Below are 19,682 nucleotides of genomic sequence, written 5' to 3'. Positions count from 1 at the left end.
AGCAGCAGCAGCAGCAGCAGAAACAGCACCAGCGGTGGTGCGCGTGAGGGGGTGGATTTCGGCAAAGGGGTGATCCGCCGACGGGGTGTGCGGGTGCGGGAGAGAGACGCACGCGGGTGAAAAATCATCTCTTCGGCACGAAAAAAAAAAAATAAAAATATCATATTATTACGGACGCGCCGCGGCGTCGCTGCACGCACGCACACCGACGTCCGCATCCCCACCGCGAGCTGACGTCACGGCCGGCTTTACCATTGGGCACAGGCGTGGCGTCCGTGTCGCCCGCCGCCGCCCTCGGCCGTCCGATGAAGGGTTCGATAATGTACTACGCGACGCGTCCAACGCGGAGCAGGGGCGAGTGACCCGACTACCACCACCGCCAGCACCGCACCTCCGCCGCGCCCGTCCGTCCGTCGTCCTCGACGGCGTCGTCGTCGCCACCGCCGCCGCCGCGGTATTGTACTATGTACGTGATATTTTTCACGCAGAGCGCGGTCCCGTTGCAGTGCGCATGCGCGCCGATTAATCCACGTCGCAGTGGTGTGTGTGTGTGTGTGTGACGGTACAGTGTTTGTCCGTGTCGCGTGCGTGTGCGTCCGTACGTCCGCCGCTGCCGTTGTCGCCGTGCTGCTCCGCATTATTGTGTATTGTGCGTGTGTGAGCGCCGCGTAGCTTTTCGCGTGGTGGAAAGTGTAGTGTGCGCGCGCCCGCCACGTTGCCGCCGCCGCCGCCGCTTCGTCTACAGCACGTCCAACCCGCCCGGCAACGTTGCAATGTCACGCCGTTGAACGCCGTCGTCGTGCATTAATATTGTACCTGCCTGCCCGCCGATATATAATTATCATTGTTTATTAATATTTACGAGATTGATAACAGGTAATATATTTTTTTTTTTTTTTTTTAACGACAATACGAAATAATATTATCTCGTTTTGTTTTGTACTTTTATTGTTTTGGCGTACTGTGCACACGTACGTTTTAAATATTTGAATATTATGCCGTATGACATTATAAATACGTGCGTACACGGCTCGTCTTATCAGTCGACCGGAATTCCGATCGACCGATTTATGTGTCGTGTCGCCTCTCCCTCGACGACGTCAAAAACACCCTCCGGAACGGCTGTAGGGGGACTATTGTTGCAGTGTTTTTTTTTTTTTACACTCGTTTGGGATATCGCGAGGAAACGAAACCCTTTTCATTCGGGAAAGTATAAAAGCATAAAAGCATCTTTGTGTGGCCAGAGACCGTCCGCCCGAGTAGTCGTCGTTATCGATCGCCGTAACGCCGCCCGGCGAATACAAATACACGAAGGAAAAAAAAAAGGTCGGTCACACTTGTTGCTCTGCGAAGTCGTCGCACCCGGTGCCGGTCGCTCCGTGAGTGGGCGCTGTGTGACGTGCGCAAGTGTGCTGCGGGTGCTATACGATCAATAACGCGGCGGCCGAATTTTCCGGCGCGCGGGAAACTACAGAGATGCGACTCGTCCTGTTGGTAACACTGCGGTCACGCCATTCGCGCTGGTTACGTCCAACGGCTCAAATGCCGGAGACTTGATTCAGCGACCCGTTACAGCTGCAGGTGGAATCCGAAAGTTTGTATCTGCGTATTTGCGTGATGAACAAAACGATTATACGTATCCAAACGAATTCGATATCATTCATCGTGTGCACACCTATATGAGGACGTAACGTATTCGAGGTACTTACATATTGGCCGTTTAGTCGTCGGAGTGCGAGCGATGATGGAATGATGGGTGCAGGTACTCGTACAAAAAATTTACGAGCAGAAATGCGACCGGCGAACGAGAAATAAGAAGAATGGACAAAGTGAAAAAAACTGACGTTGTGGTTCCATGGGAACGACCGCCGTCATGGGTGTTGGTCACGGTTTATTTATTAATGTATATATATATATATATGTGTGTGTGTGTGTGTGTGTTATTACAATGCATCGCCACAGCAGTAGCCCAATCATCCCGATTGCGGAACGATGATAATAATATTATTACTATTATTTAAAAGAATAATTTAAAACATCGTCCCTCCGCCGCGTGAACTGCTGCAGCTGATGTCGGCGGTCAACGCACGCTTATAATATACAAAACGTGTATGACGCCGGCCCAAGTATAGCCGTTCATAACTGACGTTAAAATCGCTGTGGATTTTTGTGTATGACGAGCATCGGTACTGTGAATTTACGCTGATCGTCGGAGACACATAATATAATATTATGACATGGTTATAGGACTTACGGTTTATTTTTAAACCGCCAAAAACCGTTTGAGGATGTACAGACGATGGGTAACCCGACCGTGCTTGTTGTGCGTAATTATACGGTGTTATTTGTAAGTTTAACGGACCAAGACGCACCCGGCGATGGGTATATTATAGTCGTCTATGGCGAGGTGTGGGGGCGGCGGCCGTCGATTAATAAACCGACGATTGGAATACATTAATGACGCAATCCGATCTATCTGCCCGGTGGAGGTGGTAAAAGAAGTATAGGTATATCACATATTGTTGTAAAATACACGGTCGACGTATATCACACTCGGATATATTGCGCGCGCTGGCAACCGATAATAAATCGCACGTGGCGCTCAGAGTACATAAATCGACGTCATCAACTCTCTCCCCCCGACCGTCATATCATGTGTTATATTACAGACCGCGCGCCACCGGTATCATTCCCGTGGGTTTCGTGTATTATTATTATTACCATGTTTTGGTTATAAGTACACGCCATATACGTGTACATGATATTATTACACTGCGCGTATCGAAAATGTGTCCTCGTTGGACTGCGGATGTGTGAAAACGGGAGTTACTTGCACATCAGCTGTTGAACGTATAATAATAGTTCCCCATATGATTAGTACTACCCGAGTGTAGTAGCCAATAGGTGTGCAATAAATAACGTTTTTATTGTATCTACGACTGTTGACATACTTCTACTATTACAATTTCTAATGCGTGGGTAGCTATAATTTTCCGACCTTTACATGATGGATTGGAAATGCATTACGTTCAACTTATAGTATGTGATCGATGAACATACTATACATAGTTGCCAAAGTGGTTACATGCAATTAAGGTCATGGTATCCTCACAACTGATAATATTAAATAATAATAATATAGAATTTCATATAGAAATCGTAAACCGTAACCACAACCGCATACTACAACCATTATACTATGGTAACTATAGTAGACTCTTCGATTACAATATACTGCATATATATATATATATATCTTAAATAATATAAGTCTGATGGTCAGTGACTATCTGATTACACTAAAACCTACTTTTTCCAAAAAAAAAATATTAAATATGATTTTAGTAGAAACACCCTCATGCACCCCGAATACTCATCATGTACGCTTTATCGTCATCGCTCATTGAGAAGGCCATGAATATAATATATATATGGCGCGTAGATAAAGCGTAAACTCTTATCGATCTTTCGAGTCACTTGACGTTGCCTGCCGCAGGCCATCACCATGCTGTGTCGCAGTGGTAGTGATGGTGACAATAACAGCGTGTGCGTTTAACGATGATTTATGTGCGGGCGGCGGGGGGCGTTAGCGATTTTAGGTAAAACCAACTTTTCGGTGGGCTGCCACCCCCCTTCGGTAATGCGATTAAATAAAAGGCTATATAATAATACTTTTACTCTACAACCCTACTCGGCGCCGTCGTCGTCGGCGGGGCGTTAATCCAATTTCATTTTGTTTTTGTTGCGCTGCAGTGTGATAGTAGTGGTGGAAGGAAGAGTACAAGAGGGCATCATACGAAGAGTTAATATTTTCTATGGTTTTTATCCCTCGGTTAAAAAAAAATGTGTAAACCCAGAAACCCAGATGGAACCTAAATACCACGTAACTCTACAATTGATTTTGTTTTAATGTTATTAAAGAAATTATATTACCTTTAGCGCTTATACTTTATATAGCTATCTATAAACTCGTCATATATATATGTTCATATATATATATATTCTTATATCTTTAGCTACTATTATATAACGTTTCAAATAAATACGATAGCATGAACAACGCACATTTAATAACTAATCTATAAAACATTTTTACACTTCTGACTTCGTATAATTATTGATTATGAATTCGTACCTATAATATTTTTTTAACCTATTTGAACCATAGTCTTGACGATTGTTATTTTTAGTTAAAAGTATACGAACTTATTATTTATTTATTTATTATTAAAAAATAATGACACGCATAAATAAATACGCGTATATTACAATTGGATTTATCGTTTATTTTTTATATATTTATCTGTAATTTTGATAGATGGATCAAATTACAATATAATGCCAGATGTATTGGCGGTACGCGTGTACTTAAAACTATTCTGTTCATAAAGACGGACAAAGATTGTAATTTTTAAATTATAAAAATCCCCTAAGTTTCAAACGACAAAAGCAATTTTACTGGTTACATTAATTCATTATTTTGTTCCATCATTAAAATGGTTACCGGTAAAAAACCCGTAGATTGAGGGAGAAAATTTCAGACTTGTCTTTTAGTTATTCAAGAAAATATGTTATTATAGAGACTAATTGTACAAAATAAAAATTTATAGGAAAAATGAAAATATGTATTATATTTTCTTAATGATTCGTTAAACTATATATGTTTTTACAACCACCGCTACTTGTATTTTTTACTATACAGAACATCGTTTACACGTTTTAATGAAATGAATCATTGATCCCCCGTCGTGTTTGTCGCCTCGCCCCCATTCGTTATTTCGTTTCCCTGGGGTTTTGCGTGTACGTCTTTGTGTGTCTTACTACCACTCCGAGCACAAAGAGTCCGTAAAATCTTCCGCATTATATTCAGACGGATTTTTTTTTTTTTTTATCAAAGCGTTGTTTTGATCAATTCATATTTCTGTGTAGCCTAAGACACGTTTAACGCATACAACTTTTTCAGGTAAAATAATGAACATTTGAAAATGGTTTGCATATAATATAGAGTATATTTATCATTGTTCACATATTGGTATACACAAAAATTATAATTAATTAAAAAATAGTACGTTTATAACTGTAAAAATACCTTTAGCTGTTTGGTTTTAAAATTTCAAATTGTTAGTCACCTATGAATACATTAAGTTAGATATAATGTATTCATACTTTGTGTTATCTTATTCATTTTGTATTATTATAACCTATAGATTTAACTTCTGGACTCCCACGACGATTAGGTATACTTGTTATTTTTAAAAATAAATAAGTAATAATAATAAATAATAATACATTATACACGTATCTTACATAGATAACAACTATTTAGTGTTACTTATATAATACACATTCAAATTAATTCGTAATAATAATGCGTAATAACTTGAAACAGTTATACATAATTATATAATGTACTAATAATAAAAAGTATACTTATATGTATTATTATTAATTATTATATTATAAAATATTTTTCGCTATATCATTAATTTTATATCATTTTTTTATTTACAAATTACAATTGATTCTTATCTTGACTTATGTTGTGTTATAGCTTCATAATTATTAAGGTATTTAACAGTTTCCTCGTGAGCACTTGTGACGTTATAATGAATACTTATTATGCCTTACAGCTTATACTATCTTACAATAGATCGGGGATGAAACCTTCATATAACCGATAAACCATATGCTTTAGATTAATTTTAAAAGTCATCATCAAAAATATAATATAGGTTTTATGAATGGTTTGTTTGGGCGTACAGAATTACAATTACGAACTCACGAACGTGTCAAATTTGTTTAACAAAAATATTTACTCAGTTTTTTATCTTCCCTTACAGAGAGTGACAGTCATGAAAGAAACACGCCGGACTCTAGTGAAAAGCCTGAACCCGCATTTAGTATGTGTCCTATGCGCTGGCTACTATATCGACCCTACAACAATTGTCGAGTGCCTTCATTCATGTAAGTATTTTTTTTCTTCTCTATAACATATAACTTGTAAATCTTTCTCGGATGTATAATATTTTAGATATTGTATTATATCGTGCGTGCGTACTTCTACTTATAATATGTAATAAAATGCACCGGATTATGGCAAAAAGGGTTACCAAATTTATGCGCACACATTTATGAGATTTAATGCACGTGGAGAGCTTGGCAGGCCCGGAAGGCGCGTGTTCATGAAATATTAGTTTGTGTGTGTATGTGTGTGCGCGCGCGCGTACGTGTGTGTTGGAATAGCTCAGTCACTAATTGCCGACGATTAGCGAGGGCGGCGTCCTCGACATTACTCTATGTATACGTGAGAAACATGAAGATAATGGGTCAAATGCAAGCAATGCACGAACATTTTTCGAAATTGGAATTATTTTTTTTACGCAATCCATACAATTTATTTTTGTAACTGATCTCTTCCTGTAGAAGAAAAACCATGTAGGTATCCATTATTTATTTTTTTATCGTTTTTATTGCGGAGTGTATCAATATTTGACGATTTATTATTATACAACAATTCGTTTTTGTAGGTATTAAAATAATTGCTTTGTAAAAAGAATACAATATAAATTATTGTATAGTTCATATCTTGTATTTTGCATTCTTCTAATGATCTATTTACTTATATTAATTTACAACAATTTGAATTAAATTGATTCGATTTTAATATTATTCTTGTGACAAATTAACACTACGTTCATAATATGCATTTTAAACGTTTTTTACAGTGCTAATTTAAATACATTTGTATACAGTATATACATAAACACGGCTCTCACCGTATCCTCGTCATCCGTAATATACTCATGTTGCACAATACACACAACTTTAGTGATTTCTATACTTAAGCTGTTTCAAAAACAAAACAAAAAACATGCCACAACGATATTCACGACTAAGGTCAAATTCATGCAGTGCATAAATTAATTTCATTGTTGATGCCTGTATTCTGTCTATACTAGGTATATTGTATTCAACACAAACGTATATAATGTATGCTTTTTTTAATAACACTATATTTGTACTTATATGTTTTTATTTGGATCGGTATACAAAGGTATATTGTATATGGGCTGGTAAAGTTAGTTTTTGTTTTCATACGAGGCAAAAGGTTACGTTCTATGATGTGTATTCATTTCGAAATAGCGAACTTACATTTATATAAACGATCAAAAATGTTGTTCATAAGTCATAACGTACAGATGGCCGATCACGAGGGAGGGGAAAAGTAAATAATAACTGTTAAACAGTAATAAGCAGAACAAAATTTCATTAATTCCACCGCGGCGGTCGCGGAGGACATTGTGCTGCATAAGCGTAATATGCCTATATAATGTTGGCGGCTGTTGCTAATGATCGCGCGATTCATCGTTTGGTAACTGCAGGTGGAAAAAATAGAGGAAGATATTTCGGATTCTGTCGTTTTTTCAATTGATAGTACCCCGCCAAGGTCATATGCCCACGGTCCAACGATCTTCCGATCGTTCAACTGCTGTGTTGATGATATTATATAGTTTCTGTTTAGAGTACCTGTACGTTTATAGTTTTATACCACACTTAGACCCTTCATTAATTTTGCGTAGTTTTTTCTTACGATTTTCTAGCGCGTACCTAGTCCCAAACATCGTTGCACGTAATTTGCTTTCCCGACAGTGAAAACTGCAGTATGGGGTATTATTGATGGAACGACACTATGATACTATATACTACGCCACGCCGGCACATGCCACAAACAGAACATAAAATATTCTATGATAACAATGTCATCGCGTTATCGATGTCTCATTATTTCTGCGGTAATCCACAATTATGTAGTGCCATTGTTGAAGGTTATCTGCTGTAATGTGCCCAGTACCCACGAGTCTAATCGTATTAAATTATCGCGTGTACGGACGTTGATCGTCGAATATTATTACACTATTCTAAAAAGCTCAGTACAGAGTTTGCAAAAGCTTGTCGAGGGGCTTTGAAAAAACAGCTCGAAAAATAAGTAATCCGTCCGGCAGGGATCATGTCAAACATTTATAGAGAGGTGTTTACTCTCAAAAAAGTTTATCCCTTGTTTACAGTGATCGATAACCGTAAGATTTCTTAAAGGCGATTAATTTTCAATAAATATTAGTTCTTAAAATTCCCCTCATATTTTGTAAACACTCTGTATAATGTAGTAATATATTTTTCATGCTCGTGACGGAACGATGGCCGCGTGCTGTACGATGTGGTCACATGAACCTCGGAGCGTGACTATAGTTTACAACAAACACTTTTCATTATGGGTACCTATAGGCCGACCGCGGTGCAATTGTAATTTGCTCTTCTTGACGTATCGATGTCGTACTCGGAATCCCGTAGGATCGTGTCTCATATCATCCGAACTTCTCTGCAAGTCCCCGACGTCCCCGTATGCCATCATAAAATCGTAATTCAATAACCGTGACAAACAATTGTTTGAGCGTGTTTTAATTATTGCGTTCTGTCGGATTTCTCGTTTCGAACGATTTCGTCACCGACGACCGTGCGTCCTGCGCAGTGTTCGTCGTAATATAATTCATAATAAATACTGTATACATTACTACATTATTACATACCACAACCGCATGTTGGTATAGCATCTTTACGAATCGGGTATCCGTTTTAATTTTACACATTTACACCGACGACTTATTTTGATCCTGCGGGGGTTGGGTAAAAACGAAGAGTTCAATTATTGTGCTAGGACGGATAGTAGTGCCGAATTCAGGACGATTTTTGTCGATAAGCTTACTATAATCATGTGGAGCCGTACGACACTTGGTTGTGCATTAATCAGTATAATAATTACTCCAGTAAATTAGATTAACGCTGCAGATGGGTGTGTTATGTTTTCTTTATCGCACACGATGACGATGTACGATAATATTGCCGGGAGGGTTTGCAAGCCGGTTTCCAGCGATACCTTTTTAGTATGATTGTATACACACGAGCGCGAGGGTGTACCATACACCATGTATATTAAACATTATAAATAGACGTTACTCGCTACATACGCACATCAACGACTATAAATAACGCTGTATGTACCGTCAGTATTTTCATTATTATTGTTGTTACTATTTTAAATGTTACCCTACTTATTAGTAAAATTATACTTAAGCTGATGGTACCTATTTGTTTTTGCGCAGTTTGTCGGTCCTGCATTGTCAAGTACTTGGAGACGAGTCGGTTCTGTCCGATATGCGATGTGCAACTGCACAAGACCCGGCCGCTGTTGAGCATCAGGTATGAAACTATTATTATTGTGTGTAATAATTGTACCGCTATCGTTTTATAATATGACGTATTAACCTGGTTGTCGCTTGCAGACGGGACAAGATATTGGAACGACTTGTGTACAAAATCGTGCCCGGGCTACATGCCAAAGAGATGGCCCGCAGGGCCTTACCGAACACTGAATTGTATCTCTCACCGGACGACCTCATCAGTCTCGTATTGCAGTACCACATTGAAGACACAAAGTAAGTATATTTTTCATACTCGTACGATTTATTATTTTAGAAAATGTAATTGAAAACAAAAACTAATCGATGTAATAGAATCAATAATATCACTACTATATACATTATACAATTTCGTAGAAATTGATTTTAAACCCTTTAACCGCCTCATGTTTATAAAAATAGTAAAGTTTTCAATACATTTTTGACCATGTTAAACAGTCTCCGTTTAGAAGTAATGCGCTTTTACTTTTTAATGGACATTTTTTGTTCTTCTATAATAAAAAAAATATTTCGTTGTATACATAATACAACATGTAATATACGTCGTGTTTAATAAATCCAATTGATAAACTATATACTGTCTAAAGCCAATAATCGTGTATGAATGAAAAATAGAAATTACCCAGAGAAATAACTGGGGTTGGTCTGATAATTTGACGTCTGTCAAAAACAATAAAAAATGTAGCCCAGGACATATACTCCAACAGACACATGACTGCTGTGAAAAATAATGATTACCGCCCACGTCCGTCCGTCGTTAGTACCCGAGAACTTTCACCACGACGTGGTTTTTAGTGCAGTTATAATTAAACATATTATTACATTGTGGAATTATGCACATCTTATAGTCTAGTATAGACAGAGTGTGATACTTATGTATCTCGGATAGGCATAATTTTGCTACATATCTTAACTTAAACGATAAAAAACAACCATTGCATTGATTACTTTGGGTCTAATATAAATAATTCCCACGGTTAAGACTATAAAAGATAATTATTATCCAGTTAAAAATATATATTAATACAGGTTATCGCTTTCTTGATTGTTTAATTTATATATACTCAATAATTTAATTTAATTATATTTATCGTTTGAAACGATGAGCTAATATAGAATAATTCATTAAGTAGTATTATTTTTTTACGTTATATAATACGCATAATTTGAGGAGAAAGTATCAAAATTATATGCATATCGATAAATCACTAAGGGACGTTTTTATTTTTTATCAAGTACGGTTAATCGTTACAATCGTTAATATTTCGAGTGTCCACTTCAATTTTTAACAGACATAATATATGAATAAATTATATGCGGTTTATGTATGAGAAAATATTATTCGATGATATCGGCAAATAATTATATTTATTGTAAATGTATACAATATTATTATATTTATGTAATTTATTTAATTTTAACGATTATTTAAATAAAGTCAAGAATTTAATTTAGTAAAAAAATATTTGATGTTTAAAAATAAAAGTAATTGTTGAATTGTCAACAGATTAGACATAGGTTAAATCCATATCTATAGTGGTAATAAAGTACGAATATGTATGATTAAATTGAACATTTTTCATGTATTTTCTTAGGTCTTATTTATTTTACAATGACGGATAACAGTAATTGTTTTCACTTCGAATTTCGTAGTCAAAAAAGTATTTATGACAAAAATGCACAGTAAAAAATGTTCGCTCACATTGCTGTAATGCTATTAAAAAAAAAAATACATTAACAAGTTTATGACTGTATCGTCGTACAACGTTACAGTGACAGAACTTTATGAGTTTTAACTTTGAAAAATTACGACATTTAAAGTAAATTCTAAATAAAATACATACACCATATATTTATTGATTATAGGTATAATAACTATATTGATATTCACCGCATTATTCTTCTATCACGAACCTACCTAGACCCTCATGTCCCATCGCTATTGATTATAGAATAAATTATGGTTGCGGCTAGTAGCATGTGGCTGCAGGATTTTTTATTCAAGCAGAGTTTTATCAAACACTGACCATGAGTGTTGGGCTCGTAAGAGAATTTACCCCTTCGTATAGCATAATCTCAATCAGTTAATTTAAACATAGTTTTATTAAACTTATGCAAACTATATGGATAAGTTATAGATAATATCTTTGATTTGATACTATTGTGTTGTGCATTTTTTTATTATTATTTTGAACTTCTGTTTTATAGTTATTTAAAGTCGAGTTGATAAATATTATGCATTTGTAGAAAACATCATTTCGTTTTCGTTCATTATTAGTATTCAGTTGATTATCGTTATGCTAACACGAGACTAAGAAACTTTATAACATTTTTAATAGTTACTCTCATTATTCGAGTTTTTGATACTACGGATACTGTCCAATTTAAAGTAAATTAAAACTGGGATATTTATTGTTGAGGGTGAAAAAATTATACCAATGCATAATTAATTCGTGACGATTTTTGTATTATGAAGACGACGTGAGTGTTTCTGTATCTGACTATTGAAAAACATAAACAAAAACAAAAATATAAAAAAAAGACGAAAAATGATTGAAAAAAAAATATGTTAGTAAAGGGTCCTTTGTGCTCATTCGTACTGTGACCGCAAAGTATAGGAAACACAAAGGAGGGGGAAAAACGTACGCAAACCGCGTGCACTGTCAAACGGAGCGTGTCACGAGTGAATCGGTGCCCACAACAAACCTTGTATATACGTACATAATATCTATGATAAACATAATTTACAACAATAAACGGTTTTCTCGCGCTGGTCGAGGGTCAAGTGGCGCGTGACTTGTATATAGCGACGTTCATGATTTTTTTCCTGCAGTTCTCGTAATAACAAGGGTGTCCATAATTTCCGTCGATATTTCAATTTGCGTTCGTACTGAAAACTGAAATGGAAAACTACATACCCCACACGATTACAGTTGTGGTTGTTGTTCGATCGGATACTGTTTTATAAAATATTTTTTTTTTTAATTTAGGTCAGTATCGTTTTTTGGTGCAGTGTTATTATGATCTTTTGGAATACCAGCGCACATGTTATGAGCAAATTTGACTATCGATTACTAACGTTTAATAGATAATAATTATTTACAATGCAGAGTAGTCTGTAGCGTGCGCGGACGTTAACCTCACTCTAATGGCTATAAATTACCAACACAGAAAATACGTAGGTTTAAACTTGAAGTCTTACACATAAAAAAAATATTTCGAATTCGCAGTCGGAGTTTTCTCGAGCAAGTATTGTTCATTAAATGTCACTATCCGGTTAATCGTAGAGGATTTTATTTGTCATGCTTCGGCAACTGTCTACATTAAATCTAGATTGAGACACGTATACTCGGTGTATTGTGGTCATCGTGTATAGTGCGGTGGCCGCCGATAGCCTAAGACTAATTGTTGACATCTTGCTGTATAGAAATTATTTAGGACGAACCGTTTATATATTTTGTTGGAATTTTAAAGGTTGTCTTAGTCGACGCGTTTGGGTGCAAATAGAACGTGATAAGTTTTGGTGGTTGGCCAGATTAAAAAGCTGAAATACGCAATAACTGGCCCATTACCAAACGCATCATTATAATATGGTCTGAAAATTGTTGATTTTGTTTTAAATCCATCAATCGAATTTATAGCGTAATAATAACGACCGTGTATACTTTGACAAACAAAAAAATAATGTTTTTATTGAGTTTCATATCTGAATATTTCTACGTAATTATTATACTATCCCTAATATAAACATTTAGGTGTAAATGGTACCTGTTAATTTATATATAGAATATAGTTATAATATAATTGAAAACATCTAAAATATAGGTTATCTAATAAATTGTTCCTAAACCTTTAGAAAATACTACAGAAGATATTTCTTAATTTTTTAACAAGGTGTCGACATATTAAGTATAATACTTACCTATATTAAATAATAAATTATTAAATAAAATTTAGTCAACTATTTACCAAATACACTTTATTTATGGTATAGGTATATCTATTTTGGTCATTGCTTATTAAACTCATCTTATCTAACGTGAATGAGTTTGTAGACACTTCAATGATTTAAACTTTTGATCCCATCAAAGTATTTTTGTGTCAGATTTTGATTTAAAAATGTGAAGGAAGTATAATGGATATAGCTATAGTAGTGCCGTAGTGGTATTAAACTGATACGGATATATGCGTTTTGATTAAAAGTCTTCCAACCCTCTGGGAGCTGTTTTTAAAAAATCGAACACATCACCCCTCTGACGACGATGTCAGCAATTTATGTGCTGAGGGGTTACTGTGTGTATATAAAAGATATATATATATATATAATATTTTGGATGAAACATATTGGATTTACGTTATTAAACAAATATGTATTTATTTCAAGTGGAACGTTGCGCCAACGTTTAGTGATGATAAACGTTTGTAATTTATCGGGTCCAAAACAGTAGTCTAGTTTATTTTGACCCGAGGGATAGTTAGATTAATACCTATATTTAACGTACTAATGTATTCGCGTTTTTATTAACTACAATAGTATTTCTTTAAGAGGACGTCATATCCGCACATGCTCTCTCAGTCTTACTAACGTACGTCGTAGTAAATTTGAGTTCAGAATAATCCATTTTATGCTGTTTGCTCTAATAGAAGAGAAAATTTACTTATTATTCAACTTAAATGTAAGAATATTATTTAAGGTATTCGTAGGCTTTAATTTATATTTTAATTTTAAAGTGAATTATAACTTTATTAGCATTTCAAAATTTTAATATTTTACATGGCTTCACCCTATAACTCAGTTTAAAATTAAAATATCAATAAAAGCACATATGGGTACAATGTCTTCTTGAACTTTGCAATTACACGTAAACTTTATTATTATTTATAACGTACGCTCAGTTCGAATTATGGTACCTCAATAATGGTATTTTAACCATTAAGAAATTCGAAAAAAGATTTGTGTACATCACATTATTGTATAATGTTATAAATTGTTTTCTTTTTCTTTGGTCAGACCGGTTGGATTGGTGAGTAGCATCATATAGTAATTTATACATATTGTCACGCCTCGATTAATAACGCAGTGACTGCACTTCATGTTTACTTACTTGTTGGGTTAAATTATAACTAATCTGCTAGGTGTTAATGTGGAATCGTAACTTACTACTTGTTACTCACAAATTATTTTTGACTGGGGAAATGAAAAGTTCGTTCGTGCGTAAAAAACCGGAAATGCGATAAATGTAGTGGTCGCGGGCAGTCAACTGAAATCTTCATCCCCAGTCTTGTTATTGATAAGCCCGCGGGTTTTTTTAGTACATAGTAATCATCTTAAACCCCCAAGGAATAAATGGTTAGTCGTTTGTAACATCAAAATTACAGGTTTCGACCCTCGACACGTCTTGTTTTCAAAACTAAAAACAAATCCATTTCATTTTTATCTTATTTTTTTATTTTTTTTATTTCAGTTCCCAAACTGTTGACGCCGAAGAGAACGAGACCAATAATGCAGTGAACCAAGATTTAAAGGTGAATAAATTGAGTTGTAATGTAGTACCTTTAATTGGGAGGGTCGTGGTTTTTATTACGTTGTATCGGTTTATTTTTACTTCAATCTAATAAGCATTATTGAATATATTTTGTTTTTATTTGACAGGCTGCTCATAGGAAATTCCTCAAATGTCCTGCTGCCGTTACTGTGGAACACCTGAAGAAGTTTTTAATACTAAAATATAATTTAACCGACCAACACCAGGTAATACATTTATAAATATTAGATATTTATCGTTATGTAAGGATTCAAATCTAAATTGAAAGTACATAGTTAATATTATGTATACTACTACTCCCTTGAATGTGATACTAACTACCTATTCCTTTTATAGTTTACAATCGTTGTAACTTATCCAATGTCCATATATTATTTTTCATTATAAACATGCATATTAGTGTGTTTAATTAAATTAAATTATATAATGTCAACAATATTTAATTTTCCGTGAGATAATTATAATAAATATCAATTGTTATAAAAAACTCAAAAATATATAGATTTATTTGAGCTACAAGCAAATACTTAATTTTCTTAGTTAATAAATCTATAACACAAATTAGAAAATAGTGAGCAAATAATTTTTTTTTATATTTATAGTTTTATTTTAAGTAGACTGTGTTCTTGTAAAAAAATTAGTGTAAATCAAGTCTCTAACGTTTATTAACAAATAAATATGTCAACTTAATATTAATAAATATATTATTAAAGTTTAATTATTTGCATTACAGGTGGACATTTTTCATGCTTCTGAAAATTTATCCGATGATTTATCCTTAATAGACATTGCCTACTGCTTCGAATGGAAACAGGTAAAATAGTTAATTTACAATTTGAACTTATACGTATAGTCTAGTTTCGACTTATGTCGGCTTAGTTTTTGAATATTAAGATTCCATAGTTTCATTAATTATTTCCAGACCTCACCGATGGAATTATGTTTCCAAATCTTAGAAAAATCTACTATTGCTGTTCCAATTGCAGAAGAAGTAGAGTTAGTTGAAGATGTTGATATAGACGAAGATTCTCATAGTGTAGCCTCTTCTTCTTTACCGTTTTTGTCATCCAAAAGTATTTCTGAAAGCGACGATGCTTCAAATACAAGCTTGGATTCAAAGCCTTTATTTGAGAGACTGGAATCAGAAAAGATTTACCGAAAGAGAAAGCGAGATCGCGTGATCTCTGATGAAGAACCAGAACCGAAAAAGAGCCTGTTTGACAGTCTCCTACAAAGTACAACAAATAATAACGAAAACGAGGATAAAGATTTCCAAGAGTCGGATGAAGATTATTCTAAGTATGAACAAGATATTGAAGAGATCATCGAGGAAGATGACGATGATGACATCGGCCGTTTAAGGATATCGTCAAATATTTCCGAAGATGAAGTAAATAATGATGAAACGACTAGTCAAATGTTTGTCATCGATGAAGCTATTGAGGAAATCCCCGAAGAAGAAAAATGTGAAAAAGTAGTTAAAGAAAAGCACTGGAAATCAGAAGGGCGGAACAAGAGAAAGAGTAAGAAGGCAAAACACCATCATCACCATAAACGAAGACTGTCACAATCACCTCCTCCATCAGCTACCATCGTACACTCGCCTGATAGAGATATAATGAAGCTGAAAGTAAAGCTGAACACATTGCCAGGGTATCGACACAAGGACGATAAACATCACAGGCATTCCAAACACTACAATGGTAGTGCTTCGTCGGCATCCTCGATTGTGTCATCCCCAGCCAGATCGTCTTACAAAGAAGACGACTCTGTACTATCAGAACAATCTTGCGACAGTATTGCTTTACCTAAAAAATCTCGGGAAGAAATTAAATTGCCGGAGGAAAAGCAGCATGTCGGAGATGTTCGAAAATCTCAAATATCTCGATCCTCTTCACAAGCCGTAGTCGAAACTCCCAGGTGCGAAACTTTGGCTAAGGAACCAGTGCAACAAGTTCGAGCTGTACGAACCAAACCCAAACCGGCCGTAGAACAGCAATCTAACACTGAATCATCACACAAAATGATCATAATGCCTCCGTCATCGATTACGGTCAGTATTATAACAGCTGAAGAAAAGTTGAAGATGGAAAAGGACAAGACCCTCATGTTAACAAGTAATGACTATGAAAACAAACGGCCATCGTTGGAAATTGTTCGTGTCAATGGTCCTCCTACTACGCCCCCAATAACCGTTGAAGTTCCTAAATCCAGCCCTAAGCCCAAAGAACAGCACGAAGAACAACCCGCGCCACCTAGGCCGAAGACTAAGAAGCCAGTGCCCGCAGTTATTCCCATAAAATCTGCTAAACCGTCGATAACCATCATACCGCAAAATCGAAGTCCTAGCAGTAACAACAACAATAACAACAATAACAGCAACGGTACGAAAGTTGATGAAATTAAGACTAGCGTAACAATCTCATTAGAAAATGGATCTCACAACGACTCGGCGTTAGATTTGTCCGGAAAATCGTCTAGGAAAGACTGTGGGCCACAGTATACCACAATCAACAAAAACAATAACAACAACAACAACAACAGTAAAAGTATATCGTCCTTGCACACAAATGGTGGTGGAGGCCAATACGAGCCTCCGAGCATGCGGAACTTGATGACGCTTTCGGACACCGCGGTACACATTAGAAACATGATGTCCAATTCATCGCCATCGCCGTCTAGTAAGGAACAACAACAGCAGCAGCAGCAGCAGCAGCAGCAACAACAACAACAACAACAACAGGACGCGAAAAAACGGTACGGCAATCACCACCACAATAACAACAACCACAACGGAAACGGATCGTGTTCGCCGAAACGTCATAACGGAAACGTACCGCTCCGGATTCCCGTACCGCCGACTTCCGGTTCGTTCGCCAAGGCGTCCGCTGCTACCGCCTCTCAGAATAAACCGGTAAAAGCGTCGGTGGCGTCTCGCGCTTCCGACACAAAACCCAAACACGGGCCCCCTAACCAGGCCGTCCGACACATTCCGAACCCGTCGGTGCTATTGTTCCGGCACCACCAACAACACTTGGCGCAATTTGCTGCCGCCGCGGCCAATGCCGCAGCCGCCAACACTAACAAAAGACCAAACCCACCGGTACCGGCAGTATCCCGGATACCACCGCACCCGATGCCGGCAGCCATACCTCTGCACACCATCAGGAAAATGGAAAACTTGACCAAAAATATCGAAAAAGTCGCCGCCGGGCTTTCAGTCAAGGCCAACGCGCTTTACAAGTAATTTAAAAACCGTTTATATTTTATTTTTTTTTCTTCCACGTCTTCCGCTATACTTTATTTTTACCTTCTAACTAATAAAAGGCATCTCTCACCGTGTATATCACGTCATCGTCATTTTATTTTTTTCCCTCGACGACCGGCGGTAGACAACGAATGGTTTCTATAATTCGTGTACTTTTTTAACGTGAGATTAATTTCGGTTTTTGTTTTTATAACATTTTGTTTCGACAAAATCAAAACACTATTATTATTAGCACATTCCTGTATAATATAATATCATAACGTCTCTGAAGACGTGACTAGCCTGTTTACCGTACAAAGCAATGCGTATATGTATGTATGTATGTACGTGTACACGTGTCTTGGTACGTTGTTGTCGAATCGATCTCTGTGCAAAATAACAATAATTCCGTTATTACCTATTCGGTCGGATTGAATTTTCGGGTTAGAAATGTTAAAATACTCCTCTAGTCTTCTGTTCCGTGACTAGTATTAAACGTCAGGTTGCTCACGAATATCACATTATGTTGCTATTACGAAAACCGTTTTCGTGTACGCCGTCTTCTATTATTGGAAAACGATAAGACCAATGCTTCGTTTCGTCGGGGATGATGCCTGCCTTACATAATATGTCTATTCTTTTTTTAAATACAAAATTCCACGAGTATATTTCAATGGTGTATAATATTTATTAGGCAAAATTTCATCGAGAACGGCGGACGCTCACGCTTAGAACTTCCGAGTTGAAGTACTATAAATGCTACTACGTTCATTGGCAGTACCACCTACCGGTGAATTATTATTTTTATTATTACTATTATCTATTATTATTTTGATTATAATATCCTAAGTCTATTGTAAACAAACTATGTTTTTCCGTTGTCGGGCTAGACTGACAATGCGCCGGGCAAATTGCAATATCCATTGATGTTTAATATTTAATTATTTATTTATTTATTTATTTATTTATTTATTTATTTATTATTATTATAATCCACTGCGTTGTTGAAGACGACCCGCATTATTAATAGAAAAATGGTACAAATGTTTAAATATTTTATCAAGTGGGAGGGTGTGACCTCTTACATTGTAAATTTATATTATATTTTATTGAAGTTTTATCATTTAACTGTTAGATGTAGACTGATTGTAATTAAAAACATTTTTTATGTTGATGTAAACATAAAATAACGTTTACCAATGTATATATGTATATACTAATTTTAGTTAAATTAATTAACTATTATTTTACTCGTATTATTTATAATACTTAGACGGGTTAGATTAAATTATAATGCATACTTATATTAAGTCATAATACTATTTGGATATAATATATGTATTATATAATTACTGTAGTGATAATTTTAATAATATTACTTATGTACTATTTTTTAACATTAAGTATACAATAGTAATGTATTGTTGTGTGTAGATAACATTAAATACAATTGATTTTCTTTGTTATTACGACGCGTTGTATATGTACGTCGACACAAACCTTTTTACCGCTCAGTTTTACTTCCTATATGATCTCAACCTAGAACCTCACTCACCTATTTTCGTGTGAAACACGCAACGATAACACTTACGCCGCCGCCGTGTACGTAATACTGCCCTCGTATGATGACACGCA

At 35.8% G+C, this 19,682-nt stretch overlaps 1 protein-coding gene across 1 annotated transcript; it reads left to right on the top strand.

Annotated features, from left to right (window-relative positions):
- Window positions 1-469: 469 nt before the first annotated feature.
- LOC112596679 (probable serine/threonine-protein kinase DDB_G0282963) lies at window positions 470-19,191 on the top strand. The gene is made up of 9 exons (XM_025342442.1): window positions 470-876; window positions 5,841-5,964; window positions 9,159-9,255; window positions 9,339-9,491; window positions 14,720-14,780; window positions 14,908-15,006; window positions 15,534-15,614; window positions 15,723-18,043; window positions 18,742-19,191. The coding sequence occupies exons 2-9, from the start codon at window positions 5,853-5,855 to the stop codon at window positions 18,791-18,793; spliced, it is 2,976 nt and encodes a 991-aa protein (XP_025198227.1). The 5' UTR covers window positions 470-876; window positions 5,841-5,852; the 3' UTR covers window positions 18,794-19,191.
- Window positions 19,192-19,682: the final 491 nt, after the last annotated feature.

The sequence above is a fragment of the Melanaphis sacchari genome, unplaced genomic scaffold (assembly GCF_002803265.2).
Source record: "Melanaphis sacchari strain LSU unplaced genomic scaffold, SCAv2.0 Contig33_pilon_pilon, whole genome shotgun sequence".
Lineage (NCBI taxonomy): Eukaryota > Metazoa > Arthropoda > Insecta > Hemiptera > Aphididae > Melanaphis > Melanaphis sacchari.
This window is presented reverse-complemented; position numbering and strand designations above follow the sequence as displayed.